Below are 20,705 nucleotides of genomic sequence, written 5' to 3' on the forward strand. Positions count from 1 at the left end.
CAAGCCACTGAGTCTTGTCCCCACTTCCGCAGATCACCTCACTACCCTGCCACACGTGCAGAAGTACCTGAAGTCTGTGCGTTACATTGAGGAGCTCCAGAAGTTTGTGGAAGATGATAACTACAAGTAAGTCACTCTTCCCCCTAGCCAGACCTACCTGCCACTGCTGTCCTTAGCACATGGTGACCTGATCCTTCCTGGGACTGGTAAGGAGTGACCTGCAGGGCTTCCATGCCCCGCCAGAACAGTGTTGTCTGTACAGCCCTCAATACCTGCCTTTGCTCTAGCCCCTCAGGCCCCATAACCGAAAGAGATGGTATGTTCACCTTCCCATGTGGCCTGGAAAACACATGTGGACTCCACAGCCATGCATGGGACACGATTGGCACTTTGGCTCTCACAGGGACCCTTGGCACTGGGTAGAAGATCAGCTGGCCGTATTCTCAGGCCAGTATTCTCCAAGGTCCTGTTTCACAGATGGATGAAACAGTCAGTCTCTGGGTCTCAGCTCTACAGGACTCTCCATCTGGTTCCAGCCAAGGGCCCCAGGCACAGTCTCTATGCCTGTGTGAACAGGTGTATTTCTCAGAGAGACCCCGAAGGCCGTTCAACTCATCTTCCATTTGCCCTGCTCTGATTTCCAGTTCTCTCTTCATTGGTGGCACCTGGGGGGTGTGCACGCCTTGCTCACTATCTGGAGGGAGAAGAGGGGGTTATTTTGAAGTCAACTCTGGCTGCCCATCTTGGCTGGACATCCCCTTGGCTCAGTGCTCTCTCATATAACCTGGCATCAAGGCCAGTCTCAGCCATCTTGTGACTGATCGTTCACCACCCGAGTGCCACCTTCACAGAATCTCTTGGACATCCCATCTCACTGGCTGCTTCTGTACAATGTTTCCCTGACCCCTGTTATCTAGCACCGTTTAGTCCCTTCAGCTTTGTGTCTGAAGGCTTGATCTTGCATCATCTTGGTCTATGAAAACGATCCAGAGCCATAGCTACCAGTCACTCCACAGACCTTTGGGAACAGTTGTTCAGGCATCCCTTCCTGGCAGCACAGCAGCAGTGGTTCAAAGCTCTGGTTGTGACTCCAGGTCACCAGGGTGGGGCCTGCAGAGTGGCCTTCTCTCAGCACTCCACTTGAGGCCCTAGTCATCTTTGGGAACATAGACTTTCTGTCCTTGCTGTTGCCTCACCATCATTCATGGAAAAGAGGAACGGGCAAAGATGTGATGTAGCGCGCAGTAATGGGAGGCACAGAAGAGGGCCAGAGGTCACCACTAAAATGACATCTATCACAAACAGAGTTCATTTTATTTACAAAGCATTTGCTGTTCCTGAAGAGTGGCCTGGAGTGCAAAATTATTCCCACTTAAGTTCTAGTATAATGTTTTCCATTCATGTACCAGTCTTGCCATTAAAGAGACAGTAGTTTTTCATTAACACTAATACGCTTTAAGGAGGAAAATGGCCTATAAATGCTTGTGAACATGAGACAATCCTTGGCAAGCTGCAGGTTATGAGTAATTACTCCTTCCATTCTGAAGAAGTGGAGTACTGTCCCCCCACCCCCAGCCCTCTGTGCTAAACAACAGGCAGCCTGGGGCTCATAAAGGCTCTTTGTTGGGCCAAACTGGGCAAGCCCAGGGGGAGGGCTGCCTTCCTGCCCAGGCCCCCAACCACGGAGAGCCCTCTTTCTAAGGAGGTCCTGTTTCTGAACAGCAGGAGGCAGGCAGGGCCTGGGATTCTGCTGGAGTGCTGAGTGCTGTGGCCAGCTCACACCTAGAGGTGGCTCCTTGCTGCCAAGGATGCAAGAACTGAGGACATTGATGACCTCGCACTTCTGATACCCTGTCGTCATCTGCCGTGAGAGGGAGGCTCTACCAGTGTTTCCTCTTTCTGGGCTGTTAGTCTGTTATCAGTTCTCACCACTTAGAAAGCATGGCCACTAGCATGGAGTAAGCAGATGGGTAGATGGATGGATGCAAGGGCAGAATTTACTCAGATTTACTACAAGAAATATTATTTCCTGGGTCTTCACGATGGCTCAGTGGTTAAGGGTCTTGCTTACTCCTCCAGCAGGACACCTGAGTTCAGCACCCACATCAGGCAGCTCACAACTGCCTGTAACTCCAGCTCCAGAGGATCCCACACCCTCTCCTGGCCTCCACGGACACCTGCACGCACATGCACGTTACCACATAGAGACTCACACATACACGTAACTGAAAGTTAGAATAAAAATGCATTTCTTAAACATCTTTTATAAGACTCAGAAAATGAGCCAGGAAAAGCATGCAGAAGCCTGAGTCTGGGTGTTTCCTGTGAGCAGGCTGTTGCCATGACTGTTAGCTGCCTCGGGTGGTAAAGAGGCTTCACTGTCCTGCAGGGTTTTGTTTGCTGTGTTATTCTTGGACCCCTCACTCCAAGTGCATACCATGAAAACCACGCTCAGGAATCATAATTCCTACTGCTGTGAGTTTTTACTGGAATTCGGTTCTTACCACCTGTTGCTCCTCGTCCCTTGAGCCTTTATTTTAAATCAGTCCCTTACTTAGTAAGGTTCATCAGGAGCCACGGTCTCTCTTCCCTTGGAGGACTGGTTATTCAGAGCTTGACCTCCTGGGTCCCCCCTCCGCTTTCCCCCAGGTCTGTAGACCAGACATTGTGGCCTCCTGACACTGGGTGCTGCTGCTGCTGACAGTCTCGAACCTTCCTGGGTGCCCCTGCCTCCCAGCTTTGCCCGGTGGATAAAGAAGTTCAGCAAGAGGGATCCTCAGGGAGGAGGACCCCCCCCCCCCGACCTCCAGATCCTCAGCATGCCTTCCCGGCTGCAGGCCAGCCCTGCTGGTTATGCCTTCAACTGCTCCACACCGTTCTTGGCTTCCACCTGCCAGGGCTCCTGTGTTGGGTGCTCTCTGCCCTCCTCCTCCTCCTTGAGCTGCTCCCCAGCAGCTGTGATGGGCTCCTCAGCCCCCAGCACCCACATGAGCACTCTGTTTGCAGTGAGGTGTGCGGCCAGCCCTGTCTGGCTTCCGTCGTTGACTTGCTCCCATGTCCTGAGTCTCCCATCTCATCTTCTTCCTCTGTCTCATCACCTTGATGCTCAGGTTCTGTTGAACTCAGCTCATGTTCTTACAAGTCGCTCCTCTGCTCAGGGCTACCTCCTGGGTTGACCTTGGGGTCACTCTCTCCTTTTCCTTCTGTGAGGCAAAGTCTGTGGTGTTGCTGGACCACTGTCTTGCTACCTTGGAGAGACTCTTGCCTGGATGCTCCTCAGAAAGACATCTGGCTCTCCTTCCACATATGTGGAGGGCCTGGTTCCTCTCGGACTGCCTGGGAGGTCCGGGTTCACCTAATTTCTCCCTTTTTCCCAAGAAGGCAATAGGGTCCCTTCATCTCCCAGGGCTATCCATGCCACAAAGGGATGCCCTCAGGTTGCCAGTCTTGTCCTATGGAACCTGCATTCCATCGTAGTATCCCTGCCTGCCACTCACTAGTGTCATGAATTTGAGCTGCACAGCCTCTTCCTCCTCACTTTTCCAGGCTCTAAAATGTGCTCCATCACAGAGTTGTGGGTAAACAAGCAGGGCCAGTTGTTCATTTCACCCTGTCCTCCTTAACCATCCTTACTGGACCCAGAAACCCTGGGGAGGCGTTGGAGGAAGAGCTGTGACCCGAAGCAGACCTCACAGTATTCCCGTATTCTCTTTAACAAAGCCTTCATTCCCTCCCCCGTCCCATGATAGACCCAGGCCCCTCTGACTTTGTGAAAATCTTTGGTTTCAGGCTGTCACTCAGAATCGAACCAGGAAGCAGCTCTCCAAGACTAGTCTCTTCCAAGGAAGATCTTGCAGGTATCGTAGCTACCTGGAATGGTACAAAACCACATACAGCCCAGATCTGGCTGCCAAAATAGGCCCTGTCTGGAGCTCAAAACCACAGTTAAGTTCATTGCCTGGCAGGCTCAACTGTCCTTGCTTATAGCCCCCTCCACCAACCCGCCAGAATCCTGATAATGTGGGACCCCAGGAGATCAGATCCTCAACTTAGAAGCACGCACAAAGTACAGAAAACTCTGTGGTCTTCCCTGGACCACCCAGACCCTTGTCCTCCTGCCTGCTCTCCGACTTGGGATTATGTGCCCCAAAGGGGTACCCAAGATGCACCAGACATAGTAGATTTATCACCTCTGAGGGAAACACACAGTAGTGGGATCCTCGGATCTGCTGTCAGAGCTAGGCTCTAGCCTTGTCTCTTTATCTTTCTCCTCCATAGCCTTATCTACAGGATGGAGTAGAGAGTCGTATTGCCCTTGTAGGACTGTCATGATGCCCGGGGGAGCACAGATCTGTCTCATGCTCTGCCCACACCTGTCCCCTGCCAGAGTGTGCTTGGTGTTGGCAGCTTTGTTGTTACTGCCATAACAGTGGCCCTTCAGTTACTGTCCAGCCGGCTCTTAGAGATGGGGACTCCAGCAGCACGTCATCCTGGTTGCAGCTCTCCATCACTCCCGCTCTGTCTCCCCAACAGCTTTCTCCCTCTGGGCCGTGTTTTCCCTGCATCTCCATACTCCCAGCAGGGATGTGTATTGGTAGGACTAGACCACAGAACTCTCGGGAAACAGTATGGCAGCTTCCTTCCAGCCGCATCCTGCCGAGCTGTCCTGCCTCTGGGATATGCTCCCGGCTCCTGTCTGGGCCAGCCTCTGACGTCTCTGGGTAGTAAGCTAGACTCTTCCCTGCACCACTGGGCTTTCCTGCTCATGAGCCTTGGAAGATGCTGCTGTGCGGCCCTTGGGGCTGTAGGAGCTGGTGAGTTAGTGCTGTCTACAGTCTGTTTTTCACGGCACCTCCCAGAACCTTGTATTCAGTGCCTCCTGCTGTCTCCTCAAAAACCTACTGTCTTTCCCTGGCAGATGGCCCAAGGGTGGTTCAGAGAGCTATGGTCCTGGCAAGTTTCTCCTTTCCAGTCTGTCCCTGTTCTAGAACTCTCTCCCAGCAAACTGCTCTCCAAGATGCTCAGCACTGCCACTCCACCTGTAAAATGGGCGCAGTATACCTGTCACTCACAGGGCTACTGCCGGAATGTGCAGAATCCAGCCCAGAGCTCTCTCATAGGGGGCAAATTTGCCATGGTACTGTGGTTGTCAGTGTGATTCCATCACTGAACTAGCCTCCAGACTTTAACTAAATGACACTGCCCAAGACCCCGGTCAGCCCTGGTTTCATGGTGGTGGGGGAGGGCAGCAAGCTCTGGACCCCCAAACTGATCCACCCTGTTCTGTGTAATATGACATATGGCTACATATTCACAGGTTTACTTCCTGCCTGGCCTCTCACTGGGCTTTGTACGTCCTATGTCATACCCTTGTGTGGCCAGCAGATGTACCCTTCAGTCATCTGTGTCCTCATTTGCCCTATACCTGTCTTCTCCAGCCCTCTGAGAGACAGGTCTGGTGTGGAATTCCTAGCGCCTGGCATACAGAACTCTGGGTGAATCAGCTGCCTCCCATTCAACCCTAGCCCTAGAGTTCCTTGTTGGGCCCTGTGGGCACCTGTACTTGAGGTCAGCTCCAGTATGGGCTGGCTGCTGACTGCACTTCCAGAGAAGTGCTGAGACCAGCAGTTCCTGCATTTGCAGGGGGAGCTCGGCTCCCAGGAGTGTTTTCCACCAACTTTCCAGATCCCTGGCTTCAGCCCCAAGCAGGATGTCAGGGTTTTTGTTGGTCACCAGATAGCCGATGGCTTTCTAGAAAGCTTATAGCCATTCAGTGGCTCAGGTCTTCCCCCTGGAAGCCTTAGAGGAAAGATCAGGAGTGCTGCTGCAGCCTAGGTCATTGAATCCCAGGGGTCCCTAGAGGGCAAGGGTCAGTTCCAAGGAAGCCTGGGCTCTGGCAGTTAGACTGAGCTGCGTGGCAGGAACTCCACAGGACTCAGGGACAGGAATGTGCCTCTTGCAGTCCCAAGAATGGGAGGAACGCAGCCTCCCTCCGCTCCTCAGGAGGGGCCAGGCTCAGCTTAAAGCTGTGCCCAGCAGTTAGACATCCTCACATTTGCCAAGGAAAAGCCTTTAGATGTGTGCCTTCATTTATCAAGGCTCTCCGGCTGCAGGTCTATGTGTGACAAGCACTTGCTATGAACCAGTTACCTGGCAGGGGCCCCAGCCTCCTAGAGCTTGTGTCTTAGTTGGGGGGACAGGCAAGGACACACATGTTTGGAGCCAAAAAGAAGCCAGTGTGAGCAGACCAAGATGGTGTGTATGTGAGGAGCTATCTCTATGTCTCTTTTCTAACCAGCTCCTGCCAGGGCCTGGGAGACCTTGGCCCTGCACAGATAGCAGCAGCCATGACCTCAGGAGCCTTGATCAACAGCAGCAGCAGCCTCTGAGCTACAGCTGTTCCCTTGGCCTCCAGTGGCCCCAGAGCTTTGCCAAGGGCTGCCCCCACTTTCCCCTGGAGGAGTGTCCATGTGGGCAGTCTGTCCCCACAAGGAGACTGCATCAAGGCAGTGGGGGAAACTGACTCAGTCTCTGATCTATGGAGGAGAAAGGCCAGGGATGCCACATTTCCAGTTCTCTCTCCATGTGATGCTGTTTATATAAGTGAACTAATACTTTCCTGGAGAGAGAAAAGAAATCACATGTAATGTTCATAACACTGCCCGCCCCCACTCCCAGAGGGCCAGTGATGTTTGTGGATATCTTGGAGCTAGTGAAGACAGTTCCAGACCTTGCAAGCTTCCCCCACATGGCTTCCCCTGGGGACAGGTTTCCTCTGAAGATTCCAGAGCCATGCTCGAGTCCAGGAAAATCCAGGCGCTGGCCTCCATCTCTGCTCTTTTAACCTAGAGGCTGATCTACATACCTTTCTGTCTCCATGGTCACTATCTGGTGACAAGAGCCCTGCTGCCAGGCCAGCAGACCTGTGTAGAGCCTGGCTGCAGCGTCTGGGGGAGCGGGAAGGCTTCAGGCCGGCTCACATCCCAGGGCTGTGGAGGGAGTTCCCCAAGGCCAGGTCAGAAGTTCTGCTGCTGGTACAGTGCCTCTTGGGAATGTTGGCTCCTGGCCCTCTCGGGCAGGCTCTGTTGCCATCTAAAGGAGAGAGTGTGAGGCTGCCGCCTGAGCACCAGATTGGGAACTCGAGGATACACATCTAGTCCCATCTCCAGTGCCACCTCATAACTTAGGGTAGAAAATAGCATTTAGGGCTGGAGAGATGGCTCAGCGGTTAAGAGCACTGGCTGTTCTTGCAGAGGTCCTGAGTTCAGTTCCCAGCAACCACATACATGGTGACTCACAACCATCCATAATGAAATCTGGTGCCCTCTTCTAGCCTGCAGGTGTATATGCAGACAGAACACTGTATACATAATAAATAAATCTTTAAAAAAAAAAAAAGAAAAGAAAATAGCATTTAATGTCACGCATACATTCTGTGTATCAGAGCATCAGGGTAGACGGGTGGGACCGGAGTCATTTTGAGGGGTCATTACTCACACGTAGGGTACCTGCTGCTGGCTGGAGCTGGGGCAGCAGCAGCTTAGCACCGCTGGAGCCTCTTCATGTGGCCTGGGCTTTCCCAGAGTACAGCAGGCTCAGGGCCATCAGACTCAGCAGCTGGCTATCCCCAGAGCAGAAATGGAGAGGGCAGCTAGAGAACTGTCACATAACATCTCCTGAGCCAGTCTCCGATGCCAGGCAGCCTCACCTCAGCCTTCCTCTGAGGGTCACAGAGACTGGTTCAGGTCCAAGGAGAGAGGCCAGAGAGCCTGCCATTCACTGAGCAGCCAAGGACTGTGTGGAACACTCCAGACAATTCCCGTTGAGGGAACCCTCTCTCGCGCGGTCTTCACCACGGCTCAGCTGGACTGAGCACCTTCCCGAGCCTGCCCACATGCTCGCTGAGTGGACCCAGCCCCTGCCTGGCGCGTCCCCCGGGGCCTCCCAGCAGACAGGTGGGCCTTCGCTGCTCTCCTTCCACTCCCATTCTGTAGGCAGAGACACCGGGGTGCTCACCCAGGCTCACCCATCACAGAGGGGCAGAGCCAGCTGGTGACTGGGGAGTCAGGACAGGTCTGTCACCTATGTCCAACACATGGAGCATGGAGGCCGCGATGGGGCCTTTGTCCCTGTCATCATCCTGTATCCTTGTGCAGGGGATGAAGTACCTGCCTTGGATGGTAGACCTGCATTTTTCTGCCTCTCTTATGGATTTTTCTTTTAAGAAACATGGGTGTCATTATCCCAGGCTGGCCTCAAACTCAGTATGTAGTCCAGGATGGCCTGGACTGTGTGACCCGGAGTGCTGGGACTGCAGACCCGTGTCACCGCACCCAGTTTCTTACAGAAGCGCTGAGTCACACAGGGGCGATAGGTGCTCTGAGCTTGCGGGAATCAGAACCTCCAACTTTATCTTGTATTTAGTCCCCTCACCTCCTCCAACAGGGTTGCTTCAGGCCTGGCTGCCTGTGGCCAGGAAGCAGCAGTGTGGTCTTCTCCCTCACCCAGCAGCTCTCCAGTCCCTCAGCTTGCTGACCACAGCCCCGTTTGTACCAGTGCTGCTGCTGTCTTGGGGCCCAGCACCCTCCAAGGGGCAGTTATAAAGCTGCCGTTTCTCCAGGACACTTCCTGGATGTTTTAAAGAGTCTATATGCCCTCAACCTTGGCAGATAACAATACACTCCTGGACTCTGAAGCCCCGTCAGGGTCATCTTCCCACCAGCAGCTTCCTGCTAAGACCCGCTCAAGTCCTCCATGCTGTCCCTGGTCTTCTCGAGAGTCATCTCATCTACAGGAGGCCAGGGTGGTCCCCATCTTAACACATGTGAGAGTGCAGCTGACCAGCCTGTGGCTACCACGGCACTCTGCTTGTGGTCACCTTCACGTCATCAGGGCCCAGTGTGGGAGACATCTTCCAAGGCCACCATGGTCTGTGGAGAGAGGCGGTGGCAGGGCTTCTCTCTCCAGTGCCCTTCCTCTGCAAACCTTTCCATGCTCAGGGTGGGTGGGATCCTCAGAGAGAGCTCAAGGGCTCGAAGCAGGTGGCGATGACTCCAGCCTGGTCTGCCGGCTTCACAGCCCTGCGTGGCCCAAGCACCTTGAGTTCCAGCAGCTTCCAAGCGTCCTTGGTTCCCACTCTGTGGCCTGAGTCTTCACCTTCTGGCGGCAAGGAGAGGGAGGACAGTGCCCCTTCAGCCCAGAGATGACGATCACTGTTTCTCAGAAGGAAGTGAACTGGACCTTCTGTGCAGACAGATCTTGGCTCTCAGTGAGACCCCTGAGAGCTGTGTGTGTGAAAAGCAGAATGTGTGTGAACATAGAAATGGGTGGTTCCCAGGCCCCGCCAGAGACCTGGCGATAGAAAAGTTTCCACACAAAGACTGCAGAGGGGCCCAGTGGTCCAAGATCTACAGGGCTCTGGCAGACCCAGAAGGGCCGAGTCCTGGATCTCAAAGTAAGGCTCTCCACACGAACAGGTGGGAAGCAGAGGACTCGGAACCCTTCAGCTGGGTGACAGCCGACCCTGGCCACTGGAGGCTCAGGGTTGTACTGGCCAGAGCTCCAGATGGCACAGTTGCAGTGCCTTGAAGGGAATGGCATGAGACCTGTCCAGCTGGGGCTAGAGGCAGGACTGGAACCCAAGTCTTGTGACTTCAAGCTGCTGCTTTCCTTTCCACCACAGCTGCCTTCCATTACCTCCCAATGTGTGAGACTTGGAAAGCCCAACTGGAATGGGACAGTGCTGGCCCAAGCAGGGCCTGGCCCGAAATCCATGAGAAGAGGTTCCTTTGCCCACAGTGTACTCTCTTTGCAGCCATGCCCATCTACCCAGTGCCCTCCAGATGTTAGCCCCACACTGGACTTCTTCATGTCCCCCTAGATCTGTGCCCCAAGTGCGCACTGCTCCATACAGAGCATTACTCTCAGTCCCCCACATCTCTGCCCGGCCCATCCCTGGGATGCTTCTTATACATATCTCTCCCTCAACACCTGCAGCTTCCAGGCTTGGCCACACCTGGTTACTCTCCGGCCAGAGGCACTTTCTGAGATAAGTCTGAGCTTCTCAGCAGACCTCACCTTGTGAAGCCAAGGCTCTGCTGTGCCTGCTGTCTCCTCCCTCTGAGCCCTGGTGCACGCGGCTCCTGCCTTTGTCACTGCGCCTGCCAGGCTCTTGTACCACGCAGGGTGGTCCAAAAGTCTTTTCTGATCCCTCCCTCGTGTTCCCCTAAGTCCTGTGCTACTGTAAGGCTAAATAAGGTCAAGTGGACGAAGTGCGCACCACTAGTTCTGGCAGTGAGCAGACGCTAAGTCAGGGCTAGAGATTGTCATAGCCCCTTTCTGATGCTGCCGTGCTGTTGATGGAGTGGGTGCTCATGCCGTATTGTCATGACTACCCTGTGTTCCTGCTGCGTACGACCTCCTGGTGGCCCCCTTCCCCCTCTTGACGTTGACTGTTGCGTGCTCCCATGCAAGCAGAGCATCGTGATTTTTCTGGTCTATGATGTAGCTCCAGTGCTCGGCCCAGGGGCAGCCCCAAGGTCTGGGCTTCCTAAACATTTGTGGCAGAAAGAGAGATACTGTCTAACTCTTGACAGGGAGGCAACCAAGGACAGGCTCCTCATCCCTTGTTTACAGATGTAGATTCAGGGCTCAGAGGGGCAAGGTGACCTCCCCAAGGCCACTCAACTTGTAAGCACAGATACAGATGAGAGCCCAGGCCTCCCTGCCTCCAGGACCAGAGTCCCTTTCTGTCACCATACATCATCTGGGATTCTGGCCACTACAAGACTGTTATTAGAAGGCCAAGTGTTTTGTTTTGTTTTTCCTCTTTCAATCAACGAGTGGTCTGTTGGGCAGTATGTTAGTTTGTTATAATGAAAACCAGATTTTTTTTTTCAACATATCTGGTTGCCTACAGAAACTGTCAATTCTCATATGGTCCAATAAAACTGCTAAAGAAACAGCCACTAAAGAGTTTTAAAGATTATTCATGGAAAACTTATGCTGAGGAAAAATAGAGCAATCCTTTGAGATAGTCAAGCCCCATGGTCAGTTTTTCCAACTGTCCAAGCCATATCAGGCTGGGCAGTGGGCCTCCACTGTGCTATGGAGACCAGAGCCCCAGCTCATCACTGCCCCTGCCCTGCCTGAGGACATGACCAACAAGCTGGCCAACCACCTAACTCAGAAGGCACGTGTCCTGGCACTGTCACGTGGGGGCCACCCCAGGCTTGGAGGAGCAGGAACATGAGGCCTTTTGGTAGCAGAGGGTGTCACTTACTGGCAGAGAGGCTTCTCATCTGGGTCCCAGCCGAATGGAAATTCTTGTGTTTCCGCGTCAGGCCTAGGCTGTTGGTCAACAATGCTGGGAGAATGTGGGGGAGGAGGGGGGATGAGACCTAGAGCCCAGAGAGCAGCAGCAGCCCTGACACAGGCCAAGAGGCCAAGGCTCTTCCGCTGGGCCCCACCCCCACCCTCCCCAGCCGGTCCAGGGGCATCTGAGGCCAGGCATGTCTCCCAAGGCTCCAAAGCAGAAAGCAAAGGGGGCGAATCCAGGCCTAGCTGTGGAGATAGAATCCAGAGTTGAGTGGGAGCGGCTAAAAGGACTCTGAAAGGCTTGTGAGAACTCAGAGCATGAGCATGAGCAGAGCTAGAAGACAAGAGCTACATGGAGCCAAGTGAGAGTGAGCAGCAAAAGCCGACTTCAGCCATGTGGCTGTGCTGCCTCTAGGGCTCCCTGTCTCCCTAGATCAAGTGTGCTGGGGTCGGTGAGCTGGGGCATGGGTGTCTGTACAGTGCTGCTCCCAAGTGGTGCATAGTGGGTGCTGGGTCTGTCTCCCTTCCCTTTCTCAAGGACGTCTGCCCCACACCTGTACTCGGAACTCCTGGCATCCTCCCCACCCCTAAAGCCCACTGTGCGCCTGGGTTTGGGTACTGCCTCCACTAGGCGGCAGACCTACAAGCCTGCCTTCTCCTCTGTCCAATGGGGCGACTAAGAGTGCGCACCTCAAGGCTTGGGCACAGTGCCAAGTGCGCAAAGGCCTATCCTAATATCAACCTGGTCGTTTCTGCTCCAACACCAGGGCCTCTGGGCTCCCACTTCAGGCCTCCTGCAGAGGGTCTTTGAGATTCAAGCAGTGGGGCTGTCTTCTGTCATCCTCCTTTGGTTGCTGATAAACAAGGGGCTCCACCCTCTGGAATCTTCTCTTAAGGCAAAAGCAAAACAAAGCAGCAGACTGTTCATTCCTCTCTTCCTCTCCAGAGCAGCTGTAGGAGCTGTTTCCCCAGGGGTAGAGGCATCCTGTGTCCCAGAGTGTAGACCAGAGGATTCTCCTCAGGGCACTGCAGGACCACCCGAGAGCCTAGGTGTTGGTGCCCAGATCCCCTGTGACCACACAGTCACGGCCTCCAAGGACAGCCACTCTTCAGGGCAGATGTGTTATAGCCTGTGACGGAGAGGCAGGGCCTCAGGGCAGCCAATGACAGTGTGCAAGTCCTGGCCAGGGACGCACATATGGCCCAGAGGTGGCGGTGCAGCTGCCTCAACTCAAGGCCTTCCATTACCCCTTCTATACCCGTTTGGGCTTGTGAAGTCCAGGTAGGACCTTTGCTTTAAGCTCAGGCCTCTGGTTCTGCTCTTATGGATGGATCGTCAGCTGGCTGCCTGGCAGAGGTGCCCAGGTACTGGACCTGGGCACCTCAGGCCTTCCCTCTGGGAGTTAGTGATGCTGGGAAGGAAGGGTAAGCATCCAGTAAGTGGGAAGCTGCTGTTGGCTTCGTGTGAGCCTTGTCTTACCCACGACAGCTGGGGACAGGTCCATACCCCAGACCTAAAGCCCAGCTCCCCTGAGCCTTTTCCCTGCTCTCGCTCCACAGCTCCTGCCATCACTCTCCCTCTGTTCTTTTCATAGGCCCCTCTGCTGGCTCCAGCTCAGCCAGGTTCCGCCGGAGGCCCACCTGTCCTGATACATCTGTAGCTGGCAGCCTCCCCACGCCACCAGTCCCCAGACACAGGAAGAGCCACAGCCTGGGCAACAAGTGGGTGACTGAGCAAGCCTCTTCTGGGCTGAAGGAGTGTGGGTCCTCCCCCCCTCATATGGGAGCTCTTGATGTTCCTGGCAGACAAGTTCCGAGCTTGGGAATGCAGAGGAGCAGCTGGCAGCACAGTCTGTGTGCCACCATCAGGGATCCAGGCTCAGTAGCTAGGGAAGAAATGTGCCCAAACTCGGCCAACAGCTCATTTAGGGAGAACTGAGTCTAACAGACACAAGTGACTATCTCCAGGGAAGCAGTGGGTGTCTCAGAGTATTTGCTGGCTCCCTGGCCCTGTGGGGTCCACAGATGGGGGACATTAGGTCCTCAGCATGGTTAGGGATAGCCATGCCTGTATCCCCTAGGCATGGGCACAGGTTTCCAAACGGGGCACCCTTCCTCCGTTACCTCCCCTGCCTGCCTCTTTCCCCACCCCCACCCCCGCCAACCTGCATCCTAGCTCTAAGGCACAAACGCCTGGCTTCTTGGCCGGCCTTAGTGGATCTCAAAGGCAGGAACAGGAGAACAAAGTTGCTTTGGGCCCCTGGTGCCTCCTCTTCTCTAGACATTGCCACACACCTGTAGACACCATCTCACTGAAGCATGGGAACCTCTGAGCAGCTACTGCCATGCACGTTGTGGCTGCAATGAGGGTCACAAAGCTCTCACACTCCTCAGGATGGCCCACCTGCCCTTTACTCTGGCCTCATCTCACAAGCCTCATCATCATCCTGGGAGACAGGCAGGGCAAGCAGCATTGGTCTCCATTGACAGGTGGAGAAGTTGAGGCTCAGAAAAAGGATGTGACTTGCCCAAGGTCACACCATAAGAAGGGGCAGAGCCTGGACCACCAGCGGGCCCTGGGCCGAGGTGTCTCCACCAGCCAGTCCCTGGCTCCAGCCCCCAGGACCGCTCTTCTCCCAGGATAAGGAGCATTGCCTTCTCTCTTCCTCTCCGTTTTCCAGTATGATGTGTCAGTTGAGTGTAGTTGAAAGTAAGAGTGCCACATTCCCATCGGAGAAGGCCAGGCACCTGCTGGACGACAGCGTCCTAGAGTCCCGCAGCCCCCGCAGGGGTCTCACCCTCGCCTCCTCCACTGCCATCACCAACGGACTCTCCCTAGGTAAGCGTCTCTGGCCTGTACACGCAGGCAGGGGCAGCAGGCCCAGTGTGTGCTCCGTGTCTGTCTGTGTCACTGTGCTGTGCCCAGTGGCCCCTCACCCTTAAAGAGTGGCTCCCTACATGAGTCTTCTGCTGCAGGAAAGAACGCTGGGCTGGCCTCCTTCTGGTGGTCCCCAAGTGGACAGTCAGGTTGAGGAAGGAAGCTGGACTTGAGTCCACCCCTGAGACCAGCTGCTATCTTGGTGGCATTTACATCCCAGGGGAGCCAAAAGCCCTGCTCAGAGCAGTAGGTGGGCGGGCCGCTGCTTCTTTCTGGGTGCTTGTCTTTACCCAGAGGAGCCAGAAGGGAGGATGAAGAGGTGAGCATCAGCGATGGCATTGTACTACTGGACAGTGGCAAGAAAGGGTTACAGAAACAGGGCTCTGATGCCAGCAGGGAGATGTCAACATTAGGACTGGGGCTAGCATGGAGCTGCAGAGCTCGGTCACCGAGGACAAGGGACACTCTCCTGGGATTGCTGCCAGCAGCCCAGTGTTCCCTTGACGCCCTTTGCCTCTCCATGCGCCTGTGCGTTTGTCCGCTTCCAATAGCAGGGAGTTCCCCCAGGGCTGCTGTTGGGCTGACATTTGCCCAGCTGCATTTGATCTGGTGAAGACAGTGCGGCAGAGGGCCAGGAGCTTGGAGAGGCAGGCAACAGGAACACCAGGTGGGCGTCTCATGCCACATGTCCCTGTGAAGTTAGGCTAGTCTTGGGAGTCATGAGTAATTTCAGTCAAGGGCGGCAGCCTCCTAGAAGTTTGTGACAAGTCCCATATCTGCCTTCTGTCTTCAGAGGAGGTCATCCTGTTTGGACACAGTGTAGGAAGTGTGGACAGTGTGTCTTGGGCTCATAGGTGTGGCTTGAAAGAAGAGTCCAGGCCCCCTCCCAGGCTGGGGAGAGGTAATCAGATTTCTTCCCCGAGCCTCTGCTGTGCTCTTGCGCACTGATGTCTCCAGCCTGCTGGTCCCACTCATGGACCTCGTCTCAGGGTGGATGATGAGACCTGGGTTCTTAGGAGGGCCCCGAGCAGCTGTTTTGACATCCAGCAAACTGAGCTGCTGCCCTGAGAGTGAGTCAGGTGCTGCACTATCTGGCATCCAGGGGATCACCAGCTAGTTTGGCTCTGGCTCAAGTGTGAGCTGAAAGCCCTGAGAAAGTGGCGGTGTGTGTGTGTGTGTGTGTGTGTGTGTGTGTGTGTGTGTGTGTGTGTGTGTGTTGATGGAGGCAGTGCTGGGCTGCTCTTTACCTCTACAGCAGGGAAGGGGGCCCTGCTCCGGCTAGGGCTTCTCCCTTGCCTTTCTACCCCTCAGTCTTAGAGCTCTTAAAGCAGAGCCTGTGCTATATGGAGCCTACAAAGTCCAAGACAGTACAGAGGTCAGGCCCATAGATGCACATGCCTGGAGAGAAGCAGGTGCTCATTTAACTCTGGGCACAGGCCCAAGGAACCAGAGTGCCCCACTCAGGCCCAGCAGACCACGGTCAGTTCCAGAGTGTGGGCCTGGAGGAGACTAGGAAGGCAAAGGATCACAGCAGGCCTTGGCAGTGTCTCTGTGGACCCAGGGACTGCAGTGGCCCTCCCTTGGGGTCTCTCCTGTGCAGGCAGATGCATCTAGACCAGCCCTGACCATGGGGCCAGAAGTGTTCACCCAGCCTGTGCCCTCAGCAGGTGAGGCCCTGGGGCAGCAGGCAGGCAGGCAGTAGTGCAGACAGACCTGAGGACCCTGGTCCCACAAGCCTAGAGGGTAGGCAGTGGGAAGGGAGTGGAGGGCACTCCTGAGCATGGTGGGGCTGAGAATTCTTCAAACCCTCCCAGAGAAGAGACAGTTGTATCCACAGAAACTCAAGTCCTTCGGTGACCCACAGGGTCAGAATGCTGTGAGCTTGGGGACTGGGGCCCAGTGACCGGGAGCCCAGGAGAAGAGGCCCCTCTCTTGGAGGCTGCCGTGCTCACTGATCTGTGTTCCTTTTCCAGGCAGTAGTGAGAGCTCAGAGTTTAGTGAAGAGATGTCTGCAGGGCTGGAAAGGTGAGTGTGGCCTCAGCAAGGCCTCCCTCCCTCGGGAAACTCAGGGCCCAGGGCTCAGAGCTGGAGTCAGGGGTCCCTGCCCCACCCACATTTTACATATGCACAATTACACTGTCACACCTGTGTGTGCACACACTACACACAAATCTCACACACATGCACACAGGTAGACACATTGATAATTCACTCCTATACTCATGTATATGTGGGTGTACACAGGCTTAGGAAGTGCTCCCCTCCTGCCCCTCCCTTCTTTTTGTTGCCTGGCACCCAGAGCACTTGGTCCAAGCTGGCTGCAGGAGACCTGGGAGTCTCAAGGCCTGCTGAGTGAGTTCTGGAGCTGGAAGCCTAAGCCCGCTTGAAGTCTTGAGCTAGGCACGCGGCTCCATCTGGTGGCGTCTGAGAGCATTGCAGCAGTGCAGCCTCAGGCCTCAGACATTCTGAACCCCACTGCTATGTGTAATTGTGATTCCCCAGCCCTTCTGCCCCAGGTACCCACCGCCTCCCATCAGGAATTCGCCCACAGCATGTCTCCATGCCCTAATTCTTCGTGGGCCACCATCAGAGATCCAAGAAGGCATGGCACTGCCGGTGGTCAAAAGCATCTTGGTGACTTGAGGTCTGAGGACATGTAGGGAAATCCAGTGATGAACATCCCCGTTGTCCTTCAGGATAGGTGCTCCACTGTGCCTAGGATCTGTGTGCATCTGTGTACTCTAGCAAGTACACATGCACAGAGTTACACAGTATATTAATAGACATGGCCATGGTTACAGTCTTACATGTACATATGCAGTTACAGACTCTCTCTCACACACAGGCACACACTTATGTATATACACAATACTTATACTCACACCTGTATACATACTCAATTATACTCAATGCATATACTCAGTTATATATACACAATTATACTGTCACACTTCTGTGTGCACACACTAAACACAAATCTCACACTTATACATACACACAGGTGGACACATTCATAATTCACTCATATACTCATGCATATGTGGGTGTACACATTCACATGCACGAAGTATACATTACAACACACACACACACACACACACACACACACACACACACACACGTACACACACGTACCTGTACATGGACGTGCTTCTCTGAAGTTAAAGCTTCAGTCCCTGTAATTGAAGTGTCCAGAAGAAATCATCCTATCTGAACACTTCCCGAAGGGCAGAGAGGTGGCCCAGGCTGAGCATCCCCTCTGTGCCAGGCTCTGTCTGGACACTGCCCACATGTAGCTTTCCCACAGGCCCCAAGGGACAGACTTCAGAACTCCTGGTCCTAGTGGGGATTCCTGGGACACCCTGTAAAAGAAGGCCATCGGCAACCAGCCACCGTCCAGTGGCAGACTTGGGCATGATGCTTAGCTCCAATGCTGCCCTCCTGGGCCGTGCTCCAATGCTGCCCTCCTGGGCTGTGTTCTTCTTTGTCTGTCCTTTCACTGTCCATTCTTTCTGTCACTCATCAGTCACTCAGTACCTGCGTGACCGCCGCCAAGGTCGACTCTGCGGGCCGTTAGCGCTGTGACCAGAGCGGTGCCAGCAGGAAAAGGATGGCAAGGGGGCATTCCTTTCCTTACGGAGATGGTGTCATGTGCAGTCAGGACGACTGCAGGCAGCGGTGCTTTGTACGATCTGGGTCACTGGGTCACTGTCCACCTGAATGTCCATAGCAGATGCTCTCAAGGGACCCTCCTGAGCACTGGCCTCTTTCTGGCTCTTCTAGGCACAGGCCCAGCCCAGGTTCCAATAGCAGCCCTTGAACAGCCCTTCACAGAGGGGACTGTGGCTCAGTGCTTCTGGCTGAGGAGAGCGGAAGGCCACCTGCTTTAGAAGATGCCATTGGGGCTATGATGTCCCCTCTCATCAGGACCCAATCCCAGGCAGGCCTGAGGAACGAGAAGCTAGCTGACCCCAGCCTCAACCAGTGGCCCAGCTAGAAGTCTGCTTCCACCCCAGATCAGCCCTTCTGCCTGTTTCTAAGAGTCTGCTCCCCAAAGACGTGCCAGCTGTCTGGGCTCTTCTACAGACTGGGCACAGCAGAAGAGCACCGTTCGGTCTCTTCACAGTTCTGTCACAGTCTTGTCCCTTCGTGGCTCTCCTTCATCCTAACCTTCAGGCAGCCAAGTGCTCAGCTTCACTGGGTCCTCTGTGCACTCCCAGATCTCCTCCAGACCACATGTTCCTGCTCTTAATAGGGGAATGGGTTCTAGAAGTTCCTGTGACTGGTCCCCGAGGCCAGCATCTGCCAGAAGGAGCCTCCCTTCTGGGTCCTCACAGATACTGTAAGATATATTGCCTGCTGGAGCAGAGTTGGAAGATGTGGGGCAAAGGTGCAGAGGGGGCCAGGCCCACTCAAAGGAAGAAAGCTCTGAGGACGGTGGGGACATGACTAGTGTGGGGGCGGCAGTGCTCTGCCCACAGCGCTTGAGTCCCGAGTCACAATCAAACTGGATAGTCCCTTGTCCCATAGCTCCCCAATCACTGCTTATGAATTCTGCCCAGGCTGTGGAGGGAAACGGAACCAGACACCAATGTAAAGGGCAGGGAGACTGCAGAGCAGTGTGTGCATGCACACACACACACACACACTCACACACTCACTCATGACTCTGGTGGCCTGACGACACAACTGAGTCACCTTTAGTGCCCAGTGAGCAGCGAGGCGGTAGAATTTTCATTGCAACAGTGGGGTCATTGGCCCTCCATCTTGTGAATTTACACACATGGGGTCCAGAGGTAGTCCTTGAAATGAGCCAGAGCCCAGGCCACATGTGCCCAGTGTGACCCTGAAGCGGGCATCTTCGGGAGTACCCAGAGAACTGTGAGCTGCTGCTGAGGCGCCAACCCCTGTTCTTGCTGGACGCTAGACTGGAGATGCGGGGCCAAGGGGACTCGCTTCTGTGTTGTTCCCCTTTCCACCCCACATACGGGGCCACCCTGGGCAAGGTCAGAGCCTAGAGATGGGCAGCCATGCAGGGAGGTGATCACTGATCATTTCTTAGCTTTCAGGCTAAGGCCTCCTCCCCATCCTCAAGGCCCAGAGTGAAAGTGAAGTAGTCTTACCACAGGGGAGTGGAGTAAGGGTGTACCCACTCTTTTCTGGCCTGGGGGGCAAAGGGAGAAGGAAGGCCTCACTGTACATGCCGCTTCCATGAGGAGGAGAGGGGGGCGGGCCCCCGCAAACCTAGATCAGCAGTGCTGAACAGGCTGGAGGGCGGGGCTGGAGGGCGGGGCTGGAGGGCGGGGCTGGAGGGCGGGCCCCAGGCCAGGTTCCAGACAGTGCAGGCTCTGGAGGCCAGGTGGAAGGCAAGTCTGGGCTCTAAGATGAAAAGAGAAATACCAGCCTAAGGGTCCAAGTCTTTCTTAAAAGGTTTTCAGGGGGATGAAATGGGTTATAGAGGTGAATGGAGACGGAAATATGAAAGCACGTAGTGCCCTTTGCCCTGGTCATCTGCATTGCAGGATTTTTGAGGGTTGTCACCCTCGTATTCTCCAAACTTCACAATAGATTGGTCTGTCTTTCCTACTCAAACCAGCATTTAACATCCCAAGGAAGAAGTCATCAGAAATGACCACTGATTGTTTCTAACCAAGTGAAATATCAAGTGTGTGAGAGTTCACCGCCACTCTCCCCAGCCCTTCTTCCTGGGTGGGCCTTGCCATGTGGAGGAAGTGGGTTCTCAGCTAGGGATGGGCAGTGATGGGAGGCATCAGACTAGGAGAGGGGACCTCAAGAGATTGAGCCCTTAGTGGAGAGCGTAGAGGAGAGGAAGAGGCAGTGCAGCGCCCTCTCCAGCAGAGGGCTGTCTTCTCCCTGCAGGGGGTGGGGATACAGAGGCTTCATCAGGGTTCCTGGAGCCTTGAAGCCACACCCCATGCACAGAGTCCTGGCCAGTGGTGGTCCAGTGGGGTAAACTGCATCCGCTGCAGGTTCAGGCTTGAGGGGGTTTGCTGAAGAGGACCCTGGTGAGCCTTTGTGAGGGTCTTGGGATGTGCAGATGCAGAGGAAGTTCTAAGTCATCACGGGGGGGCGGGGGGGGGGGTGACACCCGAGTGCTCAGGGTTCCTGGGGATCTTGTATAGGAGAGGTGAGCTCCATAATATGTCCTGATAGCTGGAGACCAGGACATGTAATGTCAGGGCCACTTTTACTCTCAGTCCCCTTGGCACCCCCGGTTCAGACAGGCTCAGTCCCTCTGCTGTGCAGTCGGAGACATGGGTCAACACTTAGCACATGTGTAGAGCTGCTGCAGGAGGAAGTGGTGTGGACGCTGAAGTAAGTGCCTTAGTGAGTGCTTCTGCCCAACAGGAGAGCTACAGAGGCAGGGGTTAGAATGGGAGAGACACCACAAGTGGCCATTCATGGTGTCTGTATGGACTGGAATGAAGGTGGTTTCCACCAGCTGCTGCTGGCTTCTCAGGTGGCACTGATCTGGGGAGGGTCCTCTGAA

At 54.7% G+C, this 20,705-nt stretch overlaps 1 protein-coding gene across 17 annotated transcripts in view; it reads left to right on the forward strand.

Annotated features, from left to right (window-relative positions):
• Ralgps1 (Ral GEF with PH domain and SH3 binding motif 1) overlaps window positions 1–20,705 on the forward strand; it is a 243,215-nt gene that overhangs the window by 205,053 nt on the left and 17,457 nt on the right. For 11 of the 17 annotated variants that reach the window (XM_052723160.1, XM_052723159.1, XM_052723150.1 and 8 more), the window contains 5 exons: window positions 33–126; window positions 3,790–3,857; window positions 12,912–13,038; window positions 13,998–14,155; window positions 16,168–16,219. In XM_052723160.1, the coding sequence (XP_052579120.1) occupies window positions 33–126; window positions 3,790–3,857; window positions 12,912–13,038; window positions 13,998–14,155; window positions 16,168–16,219 (499 nt within the window). The remainder of the gene's footprint in view (window positions 1–32; window positions 127–3,789; window positions 3,858–12,911; window positions 13,039–13,997; window positions 14,156–16,167; window positions 16,220–20,705) is intronic. The other 6 variants (XM_052723157.1, XM_052723158.1, XM_052723166.1 and 3 more) reach the window with 2 other exon arrangements.

Source organism: Peromyscus californicus, unplaced genomic scaffold (genome assembly GCF_007827085.1).
Source record: "Peromyscus californicus insignis strain IS unplaced genomic scaffold, ASM782708v3 Scaffold_7__1_contigs__length_154581171, whole genome shotgun sequence".
NCBI classification, from domain to species: domain Eukaryota; kingdom Metazoa; phylum Chordata; class Mammalia; order Rodentia; family Cricetidae; genus Peromyscus; species Peromyscus californicus.